The following is a 16,291-nucleotide window of genomic DNA, read 5'->3' on the forward strand; positions in this document are numbered from 1 at the left end:
ACTTACATCAATTGGCGACTTTGAATATTTCAACATTCCGTTATCCAGGACAAAAAAGCGCTACAGAAAAAAACAAAACAATTTGTAAGAGGTCAAATAAAATCTGGCATATGTAAAATAATATATCTAATGAAGACAAATGTCTGTTCCTCGTGGTTACCAAATAATGAGCACACAGCAGAAACCACGCTGACAAGACATCTAGCTTCCATTCCATAGCCTGGATATGAGGATCCTCTTAGCCACTAAACTTTGTATGCCTTACAGCAGGGTTGAGGAACCTGGGGCCCATGAGTTGAACACAGGACTCTGTGCCTTTTTATCTGGCTCTCAGGACTGTTCCCAGCCTACATGTCATCTCCTCCACAGCCCTGCTCTACTCTCAACTCAAGTGCTTCTGTCTTGCTGGAATGCGTCCTTGAAATATGCTCTACCCACACCTCTGACTCCATCCACCACTGGCAAGTTGCCCTGTGAAGTTGCTCATGAAGAAATGCAGCTCTTGGGCTGAAGAAGGCAGACCACACATGTCTTACAAGCATGGAGAGCAGGCAACCCACGGCCAACTGCCATGCCCCATCTAGAACACTGGCCTTGAAGTCCAAACTATAATGGAGATGACCTAACGGCAAGCAAAAGACCTGCATGCAGCATCCACTGTTACCTTCCCTCCTCCCTCTCTCTCTCTCTCTCTCTCTCACTCACTCACTCTCTCTCTCTTTAAAGCCACTATGAGAGATTGTAATTAGGAGCAGTGGACTCAAACAAGAGAGAGTTTGTGTATGCTTAACCTTGTGCTCTCTGATTGTTCTCCTCAAAATTTCCCCAGTTTTCTGGAGTTAAGTATCCTGGCTAAACAATGCACATATGAGAAAAGGCAGGTAAACTCTTAATAGCTTCCTAACAATACCAGCAGGTGTCTCAGCTACGAGAACTGCAACTGCGTAACAACAACAACACTAAAGCCAATGTAGTTAATAAGATAAATATGCAAATACCATCCTTTAGTGTGAAAACAGGGATTGGCTGATTCTGGAGCATATCAATTTGCCACATATGATAATGACCCTTTGCTTTTTAATCTATAGTAATGGTCATCTAAGATGATTATGGATGCCTTACCTTGTGCCAACCTTTCAAAGGCCATTTCCTCTTCTTCAGCATGAACCCTTCATGTTTGTCTGGCTTCTGGACATTGGTCTGCCCAATTTTGAGGCCTTCTATAATTTCCCAGCTGTCTGGCTCCTGAAGGAAGAAGAGTGGGGAGAAAACACCAACAAATTCTGTGAGTTGAGTTCAATATTATCTGAAACACTTGCACTGTGTTGGATGAGCAGCGGCAGATCTTGGGGTCTCAAATTTCATTGGTGCCCTGTGTGATGCCAAAATCCAGTGCCCTGTTGGTATACTGCCAAAACAAACTTCAAACGAGTCTTTAAACAGGGCCTTGAAGCACATCCTTGAGGCACGCCTAAAACATCAACTTAGCAATAAGAATTCTCCCCAGCAACAGATGTCTGGAGAGATGCAGTTGAGTGTGAGGCAGTCAAGGGTTGGTCATTAAGGCTGCCAGAATATATGGAAGTCTGTGAACCTGTCTCTCTGACCCGATAGCTGAAGGGAGCAGTGATCTGTATATAGTTCTGTTTCTTGTTTTATATGTAGACCAGTAGCGTTGTGCAACTTCTAATGCAGATAATAAAGACTTTAGAGAAGAACTGGATGGGTGAAGAGTTTATTCCTGTCACAGGAATTCACCAAGAGAGGGCTGGACTGCTGCTGCTGTGAAGACGTGGCAAGACTTTCTGAGTAAATCTGCTGAGACCCCAAGAGTTGGCGCTCACGCACTAACACGCCCCCCCACTCCATTCTAAATATTAGTTGCAGCACCCCCAAGGCTGTGAGCCAAGCGTGACCATATCGGTCACATTCTCCTAAATCCACTTATGGTACGAGCCATATCTTCAAACCATTAAGGCTGCAAGCCAATGTTCATTTCTATAAAAATAAGTCCCACTGAACTCAGTGAGACTTGACTTCTGAGGCCAGATACCCAGCACTGTGTCAAGACCCATCAGCGATGTTATTCTCCCCAACTCTGCAACTCTTTCAAATCAGAGTGCATGGATCAGATGGAGACAGAGCGGACTGGATGACTCAACTTTGGTGTCGTTTCATAAACTGTTCTGGTGTCATGCTGTTTTATAAATTACATGCCCTTTCTAGAAGCTCACAAGAAGGGAGAACAAGGGGTTAGTGTTGAAAGAACTTCTCTGAATGTGCCTGCAAAGTCACTTGGCTGTTCTCAAAAGGCTTCACTGACAAAATTAGCCCCAAGACGCACTCTTTTCTCACGAGAACCAAAGGGTAAAAGCTTGCTTTTCTTCTTCAAAAAGAACATCATAATCTAATCTGCTAAAAAGCAGTTCTTTCATGAGGTTTGTTGGTCACATTCACACCATTCATTTAAAGCACATTTATAACACTTTAACAGTCATTGCTCCCCCCCCCAACCCTGGAAGCTGCAGGTTACCCCACACAGAGAAAGAGTGCTATAATTCCCCTTAACAAACTACAGTTCCCAGGATTCTGTGAAGGAGGCCATGTGCTTTAAATGTATGGTAGGGAAGCACACAGAAGCTGCTGCCAAAAGTTTGTGGCTGAGCTGCAGTTACACAGGGTATTACTGCAAGCACTGGAATTGTCTTGTGGTCTTCAGATGAAGAAGAAGAGGAGTTTGGATTTGATATCCCGCTTTATCACTACCCTAAGGAGTCTCAAAGCAGCTAACATTCTCCTTTTCCCTTCCTCCCCCACAACAAACACTCTGTGAGGTGAGTGGGGCTGAGAGACTTCAAAGAAGTGTGACTAGCCCAAGGTCACCCAGCAGCTGCATGTGGAGAAGCGGGGAATCGAACCCGGTTCACCAGATTACGAGTCCACCGCTCTTAACCACTACACCACACTGGCTCTCATGAAGGGTGATATACAAATTTCATAAATGAATATAAACTCATTGTGGAGGTATCCTCAACCTTCTCAGATGCAGGACCCACTTTTAACCCAAACATGCATTTGGGGAACCATTTTTTAATCGTTTACCACATATTTGCAAGGTGGTAGTGCTCCTGTTGCGACCCACCTTGAATCAGGTTCCAACCCACTAATGGGATGCAAACCATGAGTTCTGAAGACCAGTGAGCCAGTCCATGGGAACAGTGTTGTTTGGAGTTTTGGCGACAGCCATATCATAACATAGGTACTGTTCATAAACTATCCTTCATTCTTTTAATTGTTACATATGACAAACCTTTTATTGTTACATACTTCAAAATAAAATCAAGGATTAAAAAATTGAAAGTGATCGATGAAGCAATCGAGAATTGATTAAAAGCTAACGATCTTCCATCCGTATATGTGATCAGTATTTACAAAATTACAATGATTAGTTATATAAACAAACTAAACTGAACCAAGCCAATGTATTGAAAAAGTTTTGCACACCAAATTCTAGTGCAGACACCGTGAACTTAACTTACTTTAGATACAGCTACAGGTTCATTTTCTAGCAACTGTTTGCCAAGTACCGGATCTGTGCTTCCAGAAGAAAAATTCCGCTCTAACACATGGCCACTCTAAAGCAAAAAGAAGAGGAGTCAATTCTAAGCCACAGAAGGTGTATTTTCTGCATACAAACCAGAGACCAAAGGCTGGCATAGTTTACAGACCCTTATAATTCAGAAATTTCTACCCTTCTGTATTTTACACTTTAATACCACCTTACATGCAAATGCATGTCAGCAGTACCACATGTGTCTTGCTCTAAGATTAGCAATTTTTATCTATCTTTGGATAGGAGGGTGAGGTAGGAATTCGCTCAAACAGATTTTAAAAACCCAGAAATGTCACAGAGAGTTGAGTTTAGCTGCACTGTTTCATCTAATACCTTTACATTCAGCTACCCTTTCTTCTAGGGAAGAACTGGGAGCTTATCTCCCATCCTGCATGAGACAACACAGGGCTGAAGATAAGCCACTCTTCCTCATTTGGGGAAGCAGAGTTAATAAGCAGACATCTCTCATCCTCCTTCTGACCAAGGAGATGGGAGCGAAGCATCCTTTGCTCCCACCCAGCTTCCTGTTTCAGTGTGATTGCCCAATCCGCAACTGTCTTGCGGCTAGTCAAGCAAGTACGGTTGAAACAGCCGCAACGAAGAGGCATGTATTCTGTCACTAATCTCTCCCCCCCACTCACCCCCAGTTTCTGTAAGAGGAAATTACGTTCAGCAAATAATATCAGACTTAAAATTACAAGAAAGGAGAATTTCCTTCCTTGTAATTTGCAAACAGAAGGGGAAATATAGGAGGGGAAAGTACATAACAAAGCCAACTGTTAAATTAACGAAAAAGCTGCATCTTGCAAGGTTCCTTAGCGTGGAATATATATTTTGAATTTATTGTCTTGGAGCAGACTTATACACACACGCATGCACACACTCAGTAGTTCAGTCCTACAATAAAGTTAACTCTGGGATCAACAGCAAGTCACCCATGGGCATTAAGGCACATCTGCCCAGGCCTTCTGCCCTCCCAATGATTTATTTATCCCTGTTCCCCATTGGGGCTGCGAATTCCACCCTTGTTAAACAGATAAAACCCCAGATGAATGTAGCTGGTGGGGGAAGTCATGGGCAAGGTGAATTTGTAAGGGGAAATCAGTAGACAAGTCTAGCGCTTCTCTTTCTTTCTGCTGCTCTCCGAAGAGTCTCCTCATCCTACACTTGTTGGCAAACACGTGAATGTGGTCATGTGTTGCCAACGTAGGGAGGAATTCCAGTCTTCTGATCATTCCATCAGTGCAAAAAATTATTTCACCATCCCCTCCCCTGCCCCCCAACCAGCGTGCAATTCTCCCAACCCCTCTCAGAGCCAATTTTGGGGGCACAAGGGGCTTCCACTGCCAGGACTCATTAGTTGAGCCCCTGTCATTACATCTAGTTCTGCTCTAATAGTAGGTGTAAACAGACTTTCCTATGTACAGAAGAACACCTGGCATTCACCTTATTCACCAAATCCCTGGCATATTTCTCTTTTCTTAAGCAGCAGCAGAAAGCAGAAGATTACAGGGTCTGTAGGGGATTTTTTATTGATGTTACAAAGAAAGCTTTTGTATGTTGACCTCCAAGTGTTGCTGTCGCTATGATGAAATTATAGTGAGATGGCATCTTAAATGCGAATAAATAGCATAGCATTTTTTCACTTACCTGCCTGCTGTCCCGCTGGGAGGATGAAGAAGAAGAGGCACTTTTATGAGATGGTGTAGAGGTTTTGTGAGCAGGAGATATACCTTTCTCCTCTGAACTCATTGCTGCAGCTAGATTCTGGTGATCTCCTTTGACAATTAAGACCACATCAATCTCCGTTCAGTCTTCCATACAGGGAGGGAGCCAAAATATTTTCAGCATTTTTTCTATTTCACAGAGTGTCCATTACACACAAGGGTAAGAGGAATTCAAAAGGCATCCAAGCCAGACCTTTAACAAGAAGAAAAAGATGAAGAGATTGTATATGCTTACAATTAAATATTTATTTATTTATCATATATAGAGAGGTAAAGGACCCCTGGACGGTTAAGTCCAGTCAAGGCCACAATTGGGTGCGGCACTCATCTCACTTTCATAGAATCATAGAATCATAGAGTTGGAATAGACCACAAGGGCCATCGAGTTCAACCCCCTGCCAAGCAAGAGGGAGCCGGGGGTTTGTCCACAGACAGCTTTCCAGGTCATGTGGCCAGCATGACTAAACTGCTTCTGGCGCAACGGAACACCATGACGTAAACCAGAGCTCACGGAAACGCCGTTTACCTTCCCACTGCAGTCGTACCTATTTATCTAATTGAACTGCTGTGCTTTCGAACTGCTAGGTTGGCAGGAACTGAGACAGAGCAGCAGAGCTCACCCTGTTGCGGGGATTCGAACCGCCAACCTTCCAATTGGCAAGCCCAAGATATACTAGGATTCCTAGCTAAATTCAAATATAACATAAAGTGGGCAGAATCCCCCCCCCCAGCAGGATTTTGTTTTGTTTTCATTTATTGAGTGATATATACACACACACACATATCTCAGCAAATGAAAACAACAAAAAATACTGCCCACTTTATGTTATATTTGAATTTACCTAGGAATCTCTTAGGTCATATCTACCAAACTACTAAAAAACACTAAAACCCAGTAAAACATGAAGCAAATGTTTTATATGAAAAATAAATATGCAAATCCACCGAGAAATATCAGAAGCTTGCTGGATTGTTTTTTTCCACGAGGTGCCAATAAAATATTTTCTAAAGGAGAAGTTTTGGTGAAAGCAAATGCAATTCTATGGCAGAGGCAATTTCCGTTCTGCTCTGCAAGATTTCCAGCCAGTACTTTCACGAGTGGCAGAACACAATTCCTCATTACACGGTATCAGTTCTCTCTTGCCTGGTTTCTCAAGTGCAAATTTACTGTGCAGCAGAAATGGTTCACAATCAGCTTTCCCTACCCATTACGCACACCGCCACAGCTTTGTTTAGAAATATACGCAGACATATAGCAAACATCATTTAAATAACATGTAGGAAGCCCAATATGTATAGTGACCATAGCATCTTCATCTTTTCCACATACAAATGCCACGGATGTGGTTGTTACTATCCAATGTGGCCATCTGCCTTACATTCATAACGCACTTTGGAACTTACATTGAGCAACGCAACTGTGTTTCATCCTGGAATAAGAAAGTACGGTCATTTCTGTGGCAATTTACAAAAGAAGGTTAGTCCTAAACACTCTGGCTTTGATCCCAAGATGACACGAAGAGAACGAGGCAGAGGGCCTTCTCGGTGGTGGCACCCGCTCTGTGGAATGCCCTCCCTTCAGATGTCAAGGAAATAAACAACTAAATGACTTTTAGAAGACATCTGAAGGCAGCCCTGTTTAGGGAAGTTTTTCATGTTTGATCTTTTATTGTGTTTTTAATATCCTGTTGGAAACCGCCTAGAGTGGCTGGGGTGGGGTATAAGTAATAAATTCTTCTTCTATTTTTACTTCTACTTCTTCTTCCTCACTATTGAAAAGGTAGGTAAGCCACTTTTTCTACCTGACTCAAGTCTTTAAGTAGCAGCCACTGGTGTGCCAAACACCAGAAGAAAAAGGAAAGGAAAGAAGTACTGAGAGTCATTCTCAACCCACATTCCCCCAACACTGGAGCTGTCACACTATCAAAGAAATCTTATGGATTTTAATCAAATCGGCATTGTAGTGCAAATTAACACTTAAGAGGAAAAAGCCCATAATTTGCTGAAGAGTAGGGAGGGAAAGAAGAAGATACCAGCATGTGGAATCAAACAGTTCATTTCTTTATTGAAGGAATACGGTATATATGAATCTGCTAAGAACTACAGTGGTACCTCTGGTTATGAACTTAATTAGTTCCGGAGGTCCGTTCTTAACCTGAAACCGTTCTTATCCTGAGGCGTGCTTTCACTAATGGGGCCTCCCGCTGTGTGTGTGCCTTAGGCGCACAATTTCCGTTCACATCCTGGGGCAAAGTTCGCAACCAGGAGCAGCTACTTCCAGGAGCAGTTAGTAGAGTTCATAACCCAAAGCGTTCGTAACCAGAAGCATTCGTAACCAGAGGTACCGCTGCAGTGGCAGTCGGACACGACTAAACAACAACTATGAGATGCTTAGGTAAACTAGCATTGATAGCCCAACAGACAATCAGAGTTGGCTGAAAAATAAATCTCTCCAGATCCCCCAAAACCAGCAACTTTGTTCCTCAGCTCCAAAAGTAGTGGGTTGTGTTGTTGTTTTTCAGGGGCAGGTGTATGTCCAAAAACAACTCCCAAAGGAGGGCAAATTCTCAGAACTCCTGGGTGTTGGGGTAGCTAGCCATTAATGACAAGATGGCTGAGACCCTCTCCTTTCCTCTCTCTTAAAAATAAAAGAAAGTTTCGCCACTTCTTCAAGTGGCAGCTAGGCTGCCCTCATTAGCTTAAGAGACATTTCCTTTTAATTTGGTGCAGAATGTTCCAAAGGAATTATGGTACATCATGAGATGAGGCTCTTAACCCCAGGGTTGTGGGTTCAAACGCCACATTGGGCAGAAAATACCTGCATTGCAGGGGGTTGGACTAGATGACCCTTGTGGTCCCTTCCAAGTCTACAATTCTAGGATTCCATGAAACAGAGTGTTGTTTTCCATGATCCAAGCAAACACCCTATCGACTGCCAGCTTTACTGTGGTTGCAATGCCCTGCAAGTACATAGGAAAATGCTGCATTGTGTTTACATAAGTCCATAAAAATGTGTGGGATTGCATTCATAATGTATAACTATACCACCTAAGAAACCTGCCACAAAGGTCCTAAACTGGGTTTCTCCAGCTGTTTTTGGAATACAATTCCCATCATCCCTGACCACTGGTCCTGCTAGCTAGGGATGATGGGAGTTGTAGTCAACAACAGCTGGAGACCCAAGTTTGGGAAACCCTGCTCTAAAATAAAACTTGTTATTTCAAGATGCACACACCCTCTTGTTTTAACACAAATTTAAAAATCAATTACAATATTCCAAATAGCTGCACCTTTAAAGGTTTGGCATATCACAACGAAAGAGTGAAATAATAAATTTACGGTAGTTTACTGAGCTGCACTCAAGAGCTTATTCAAGAGATAGAAAGGAAAGGCTTTCAGGTATTTATGGCGAACAGAGGACATTTAAAAAAACTTGCCAACTAGACCTTGGGAAATGGAAATCTAATGGGTTTTTGAAACATCTGAGCTCCCTTCAGTTGATTCATGTGGAAAATTTTATATTTATATTTAGCACTGGTCATGTGGATGTGTGTGTGTAAGATATATATATAGAGAGAGAAAGAAAGAGATCTGACACTTGGGTCTGTGTCCTGCACTTTTTATAAAGTGTGTCATTGCTAGATCCAGGCAAGATAATAACCAATTGTTTCACAGAAAAGCAAGAGAAATAGGTTGCTAGGTTTGACTGGTGAACAACACTGTGTGTGGAAATAACTAAAACAAGGCAGCCCGTGCAGTGTGGTGGATAGGGCCACATTCACATCATGAATTAAAAGCACTAAGATAATTCTGAGACCTGTAGTTAGTTAAGGGTTCTGAGAGTTTTTAGGGCACCTGGATTCTCCTCCCAAAGTTACAACCACCAGAGTTCCCTGTGAAAAAATTATTAATTGTTAAACCACTCTGCAGTTCTGTGAGAGGAATAGAAGTCTCCTAACAATTCTCAGCACCCTTAACAAACTACAGTTCCCAGAATTCTTTGGGGGGTAAGCCATGACTGCTTAAAATGGTATCAGAGCGCTTCAAATGCATGGTGTGAATGTGGCCTGGGTCTAGCAGACCCAACTTCGTATTCCCATTCAGCCATGAAATTCAATGCGTAATCTTGGGCCAGTCAGGTTCCCTAAGCCTAATCTACCTCACAGGATTGTTCAGGGGATAAAATATGGGAGGAACCATATATGCTGCCTTGAGCTCCTTGGAGGAAATCCTGGATGTAAATGTACTAATAAAAAGCATACTATAAATGCAAGTTTGCTTGGTAGAGCAGAACATGATAGGGTAAAGGTTATGATTACTCCCTCAGATATACCCATGGCAATGTGTCTCAAGGTACCGTCTCAGACAGTAAGAGTAGTGGGGAAGATGAGAGGAATAAAGCTGACATTTGGACTAAAGATTGTGGCAGATTGTGATGTCAAGGTACATTTAACAGACTCAAAGAATGGTTTGGCCACAAGGCACTTGAAAGTAACGTAGTCCAGTCAGCCTGCTATACTGAGGCATAATTGTGTACACACACACACACACACACACACACACAAACACAAACACACACAGTGCCCCAATTTTTGCCTCATATTGCTTTTACACAGAATTACAAGATGCCAGAAGCCTCATGTAGTTACTCAAACTTTTGATACTACCCTTCATTATCTGCATCCCAGTGTGATTCCCAATGGCATAGCTAACACAGCAAACCGAATACCTTGGTTGCAGCAAAAATAACTAAAACATAACTAAGGCACATCACTATAAGAGACTTTTCAAAAGCTTGGGCGAAAAGAAAGGTTCTTCCTGATGCCTAAACAACAGCAACGTTGCTATCAAGTGAGACCTTTCAAGGGAACTATCACTGGAGAAGAGAAGCTCTCCTTAGCATCGACAGCATTAGCATCAATATGGGAAAGGCAATATGTAGCATTCATAATGTCCCAGTTTTAATCCCTGGCATTTCAGGTAGAGGAGATGGAGAAGGCTCCCATCCGAAACCCTCGCATCAGAGTAGACATTATTGAGCTCTATGGATGGCTTCACTCCATATAAGGCATGAAAGCAAGTGAGTATTCTATGTTTTATTGGAAAATACCCATCAACTATCCAAAAGAGAAAGTATGTTATTCAAGAAGGCAGATGTTTTGGAGTACAATTCCCATCTGCCCTAACTTCAAGAGGGCACCAGGCTGGCAAAGGCGGAACCAGAACAAATTCTGTATTATTTAAGACATCCACTAGATTCACAGGTAAAAAACATTATGAGCAGATTAAATGGTAACGTATTGTTAGCAATACCCTGGCACCCAAATTACTCAACATACCGTATTTTTCGCCCTATAGGACGCACCGGCCCATAGGACGCACCTAGGTTTTTTTTTGGGGGGGGGGAAATCAAGGGAAAAATTTTTATTTCCCCCCCAGGTTTGCGCAGCCATCCCCAAGCTAGAAGAGCGCTCCGGCTCCCTCTTCTGCCTTCAGGGACAGCCTCTCTAGCCTCCATGGGGCAGCGGCTTGCCCCGCTGTCCCCCAAGCTTGTGGGGCTGGCGATGGGGAGAAGCAAGCTTGCTTCTCCCCCCCTCCCCCCGCCAGCCTCCAGATCAGGTCCGGGAATAGCGGGGTGGCGGCGCTCCGCCTCCCCGCTATCCCCTGAGCTTGTGGGGCTGGCGGGAGGGAGAAGCAAGCTTGCTTCTCCCCCCCGCCAGCCTCCAGATCAGGTCTGGGAATAGCGGGGTGGCGGCACTCCGCCTCCCCGCTATCCCCCGAGCTTGTGGGGCTGGCGGGGGGGGGGAGAAGCAAGCTTGCTTCTCCCCCCCCGCCAGCCTCCAGACCAGGTTGGGGAATAGCGGGGTGGCGGCGCTGCGCCTCCCCGCTGTCCCCCGAGCTTGTGGGCTGCAGGCTGCTGCCCGCAAGCCTTGTGAGCCCGCGGGACCTCCCACCGGGCTTGCAAGGCTTGCGGATAGCTTCCTGAAGCCTGGAGAGCGAGAGGGGTCGGTGCGCACCGACCCCTCTCGCTCTCCAGGCTTCAGCGAAAGCCTGCATTCGCCCCATAGGACGCACACACATTTCCCCTTCATTTTTGGAGGGGGGAAAGTGTGTCCTATAGGGCGAAAAATACGGTACATGCATTTAGGATGGAGGGTAGCAATGAACCTTATCTATGGTCATATGCTTCCTTTGACAGTAAGCAGCTGTCCAAAGTAAGCGTATAAGACAGGGATGGGGAACCTGTGGTCCTTCATACATTTTTGGACACCAGCACCCATCAACCTCAGGCAGTATGGTTAACAGCAAGAGGTGATGGGTATTTTAGTCTAGCACCATTGAAGGCCACAGGTTCCTCATCCCTGGTATAAGGAAACACTGGTAATAGAATCAATAGTCTTGATCCACACTTAGTCATGCTTAGCATAGATCCAATGAAACCACTGAGAAGTAAGCTAGCCATGACTAGTTAAGCATTGGTTTCAATGGGTCTACTTTAAGCACAACTATGTCTGGCTCTAACACAGTATCGACAGCTTGTTCTATCTTCTGTTTTATAAAGTTCCTATATTTCTTGACAGGGACGCGGGTGGCACTGTGGGTAAAACCTCAGCGCCTAGGACTTGCCGATCGTATGGTCGGCGGGTCAAATCCCCGCGGCGGGGTGAGCTCCCGTCGTTCGGTCCCAGCTCCTGCCCACCTAGCAGTTCGAAAGCACTCTTAAGTGCAAGTAGATAAATAGGTACCGCTTTATAGCGGGAAGGTAAACGGCGTTTCCGTGTGCTGCGCTGGTGCCGGCTCGCCAGAGCAGCTTCGTCACGCTGGCCACGTGACCCGGAAGTGTCTCCGGACAGCGCTGGCCCCCGGCCTCTTAAGCGAGATGGGCACGCAACCCCAGAGTCGGACACGACTGGCCCGTACGGGCAGGGGTACCTTTACCTTTACCTATATTTCTTGACATGGATGCGAACTGGGCCTTCCACACCCAAACCCAACGCTAACCAACAGCTATCATTGGCTCAGGAAAGAAATATGTGTGCTCATGAATTGTATGAACTTTGGGAATATAATTTAAAGCCTAGGAAAGGGGCATAATTTATTAAATTGTTAAATTGTACTAATCTTGAAAACGCACTATTTTCTTTGCTGCAGGCCAACACATATAATCAATCAACCAACCACCGTTTCTATAGTATAATGCAGAACTCAGTAATGTGTTTGCTGACCTTTTCTCAAGCAGTAAAATATCAATTTTGTTTTTGTCACGGTCAGAAGCAATTAGGTTATAAGTTCTGCAAATTCAAAAGTGTGATTAAAAACAATGCAGCTCAAAAATGCAGCAAAACACATGATATTTAATAACATGCATATGGGAAACAAGCAATTTCTATTTACAAAACAACCCCTAATACAAGATCAACCGCCTCAGCATGTGAAACTAACTCTAGGAGACAATTTCTGGATTACACTCCATTTTCCAACACAACAGGAGAAAACTAAAGACTGCGGCACCTAAAGCAGGGGTAGCCAAGAGAGAGTCCTCCAGATATTGTTAGATTTAATTTAGCATCTTGTTAAATTTAACTATCAGTACTCCATCTGAAGGAATGGGTTTCCCAAACCCAAAACTGACTGTGCAGGCATTTTTAAACTGCACCAAAATCCCCATTTCTCCTTAGCTAAAATGCATAAACTTTAGCCGTTGAGCAAATGCAAAACAAGAACACAGCTCTCTCCCTTATCAGTTTGACGGCAAGACTGGCCTTGACTTTACCAGTAGAACAGACACAGACATATCTTATGTTCTGACCACAAATGACGGGGAGACCCAAGTCTGGGACTAACGCCAGAGCATGTTCTCGGAAGTAGTGACCTTTTGCTCCAAGATAGGAGTAGGAACAGGAATATCCTTTTATGGTCAGGAGTGCAGGAAGGAAATCCCTTTTATGGTTGAGAGTACCAGAGCAGGAACATATGTGATGTCAACCTGCATACATAGGCTGACGTGGTTGGAAGGAGGGAGAGGGTGCCTGGGGGATATAAATACTGCATGAAACTTGTCATTTCTTTGGACTTGCTGTGGACTAATCACGCAAGTGCCTTCTGCTATCCGGAGAGCAGAATAAACTCTTTCTTTGAACCAACTCGGTGTCATTTTGACTTCCTTCCTCCTGTCCCAGAGCAACACAGACCCAATCAGTGAACTCCAATAAGGCTACACATCCAGTCTATTTTAGCTAAAATCAACACACATTTTCCATTACAGTAATAACAACAGTTAGTATAATATATGGTCTTCCCATTAGGTATCTGGTTGGCCACTCTAAGAACCAGACGCTGGACTAGCTGGGAATTTTGTCTGATCCAGCAGGGCGCATTATGTGTTCTTATTATTGTAAAATAGATTTAAAATGGCAAATAATAATAAGGAAATGACAGAGGCCTTCAGAAGCGGGCAAAGGAAGTAGGTGATTGAAAGAAGGGGGCAATGAGCAAGGGGGGGGCGCTGTTCAAAAATAATTTAGGGGGCACATAGATAGGAGAGGCTTTGTGCTACTTACAGAAGAAGTGAGGGAGGCATAGCGTGCAGAACATTCAAGATTTTGATGTCACGGCGCTATTTTCTGTATAACTGCTCACATAAGCTATTTCTGTGCCGCAGTCAAGAGATGTCATAGTCACCTAGTTAACTGTGGAACATATTAGTAAAGAACAGAAATAAAAATCTCTGCTAATATTTAGATTTAATTAGGCCAGCCTGGCAAAAAAAAAAAAAAAAAAGGCTTATAAAAGTCAAGCACAGTGTGAAATTCCAGCAGCCTATCAAATTCTACTGGGAAAGGGAAGCTATGCAAAGTTACAAATATCACCATGGAAGTCATGTAAACTACCTATTTTTCTTGCAATTTAATGTACTTTTCCAGGTGGCATCAAGAGTTTATCTTGACACTTCACAGATAAATGGGCCAAATGCTCCTATCTCATACTTGAGGCTGCCTGTCTGCACATTCCCTACTTCATAAAATATTGTACTGTGGGACAGATCATATAGTCCCTGACGAGAATTAGTGGGGTTTTTTTTGTATTTTGCTATAGTAGTAAACTGTATTGTATTGAGTCCACTTTGTGTTCGCTTTCCCCAACTATCCATTCCCCATATATTCTGTAAGAATGATTTTTCTTATGCCTGTTTCAAAATATAGGCATAGTATTTTTATTTTCATTTTCTAGAATCCTGCTAGCTTCAAATTACTAAAGCTTAAGACTGATTTCATCAATGATGACCTCAAATAGATGGTGGAGGTCAAACAACAGATAATCATATTCTGGTGACAGGAGGTCATCGTGACATCTGCCTTCCCTATTTGTCGTTTGCCTACATGACTGAGCACACTTTTCTACTCCTTTAGAAGCTCTGAAGCATTTATGGTAATTAGGAGCGTTCCCGTGCGTTTAAATTGCCGACTTAGATGATCATTTTGAAAGGAGTCTCTATTTCTGTTCCAGTTCTGCATCAGGACCAACTCAAGTAACTGAAGGGGCTTTTCATATTCTTTGTTATGAATCTTGACTCAAGATTGTTGCAGCTACTAATTTTTTTGTCCTGTTTTTGTTTTTCCCCCTGCAATTGCCTGAGCATTGTCATTCAAAGGAACAGCATCACAGCCGTGCAAACAATAAATACATTTGGCAATGTCAGACTAGGGCAGCTAGCCCTAGTATTCCCCATGCCCCACAGCATTTTCTACTGAAAAGAAAAGGAAACCCCACACTGCAAACTCTTCTGAAGTGCATCTTGATGCTTCACGTCTGCTGAAGCTGAGAAGCCAGAGTAGCATTAGATAGCAAATCATTCTTATTCAAAAAAATAATCGCAATCAGTGACGACATTATCACCTTTACAATAATGAAGAATCCTAATCAACTGGGAACGTACGCCTTGGATGAGCTAAATCATTATTTGCTTTATGGCTTTTCTCATACAGTATTACTCATAAGCCTGCAATTCCTCCTATGGCTGTCATATTGATGGGTGGTGGGTGGGAATCACTCTAAAACCTTCATTTCCCTGGTGGTTGTAAATTTCTAATTGCTAGCTTAGAACGGCAATGGTCACATATCCCTGCCCGCACTATTACGCTTTCTTCTTTTTCAGGTTTACCCCAATAATAGCCTTGCAGTCCAAATACATTATGACTCCTCTCAGTGTTCTGTTTAGCCTAGCAGAAATGTCCCTGCAAAGTGTCTCCTTGCACTTGTGCCAGCTTTAAATTTCAGAACAGTGCAGAGCATTCTCAATTACGTCAATCTGTATTCCATACAGAGGCAGCGCCGCCGCCGCCGCCTCTCCCACATTTTCTCTCTGTTGCCTTTTTTCCCCCCCATCCTCACGGACACTGTATTTTGCTTCTGTGCAGATTCATCACATTTAGCAGTTCAGAAACCAGCTCCCGCCTTCTCAAAATCACAAACTTTTACGAGTCATGCAAGAATGCCAGAATGAGACCCTGGCATAAAGCAAAGTTCATTAGGGGTATAAATAACCCCAAATGAATGTTGCATGCTAGTGCAAACTAAGTGTTCTCCCGAAGCATAATCTAGCTGTACAATAGTACGTAAGCAGAGAGGGGTTTAATTTACATCATCTTTCATAGAATCATAGAATTGTAGAGTTGGAAGGGACAAAACAAAATCAAATATTCAGAAACGGGCAGAAGTTGCAAAATCCTTAATTTTTGGAGCGATCTTTCACACACACACACACACACACACACACAGAGAGAGAGAGAGAGAGAGAGAGAGAGAGTATTATACATATAATCCTGCCAAAATTTGAGAGGCCTGTTCAAGTTATTTCCACCCCAATCAGAACAAGCAGTCACTAATCTCATCTAGAAATGTTTTCGTACTTTGGCTAGGTTTCCTGCTGAATAGCTTATACTGGTGTTCT

At 43.4% G+C, this 16,291-nt stretch overlaps 1 protein-coding gene across 13 annotated transcripts in view; it reads right to left on the reverse strand.

The window, feature by feature from the left end:
* Positions 1-16,291, reverse strand: part of OSBPL6 (oxysterol binding protein like 6) — a 107,679-nt gene that overhangs the window by 44,456 nt on the left and 46,932 nt on the right. For all 13 annotated transcript variants that reach the window (XM_081207565.1, XM_081207563.1, XM_081207553.1 and 10 more), the window contains 4 exons: positions 5,264-5,533; positions 3,540-3,635; positions 1,123-1,245; positions 7-60 (listed from right to left, as the gene is read on the reverse strand). In XM_081207565.1, coding sequence (XP_081063691.1) covers positions 7-60; positions 1,123-1,245; positions 3,540-3,635; positions 5,264-5,365 — 375 coding nt within the window. In that variant the 5' untranslated portion in view covers positions 5,366-5,533. The remainder of the gene's footprint in view (positions 1-6; positions 61-1,122; positions 1,246-3,539; positions 3,636-5,263; positions 5,534-16,291) is intronic.

The sequence above is a fragment of the Podarcis bocagei genome, assembly GCF_964188305.1.
Source record: "Podarcis bocagei genome assembly, chromosome: 1".
NCBI lineage: Eukaryota > Metazoa > Chordata > Lepidosauria > Squamata > Lacertidae > Podarcis > Podarcis bocagei.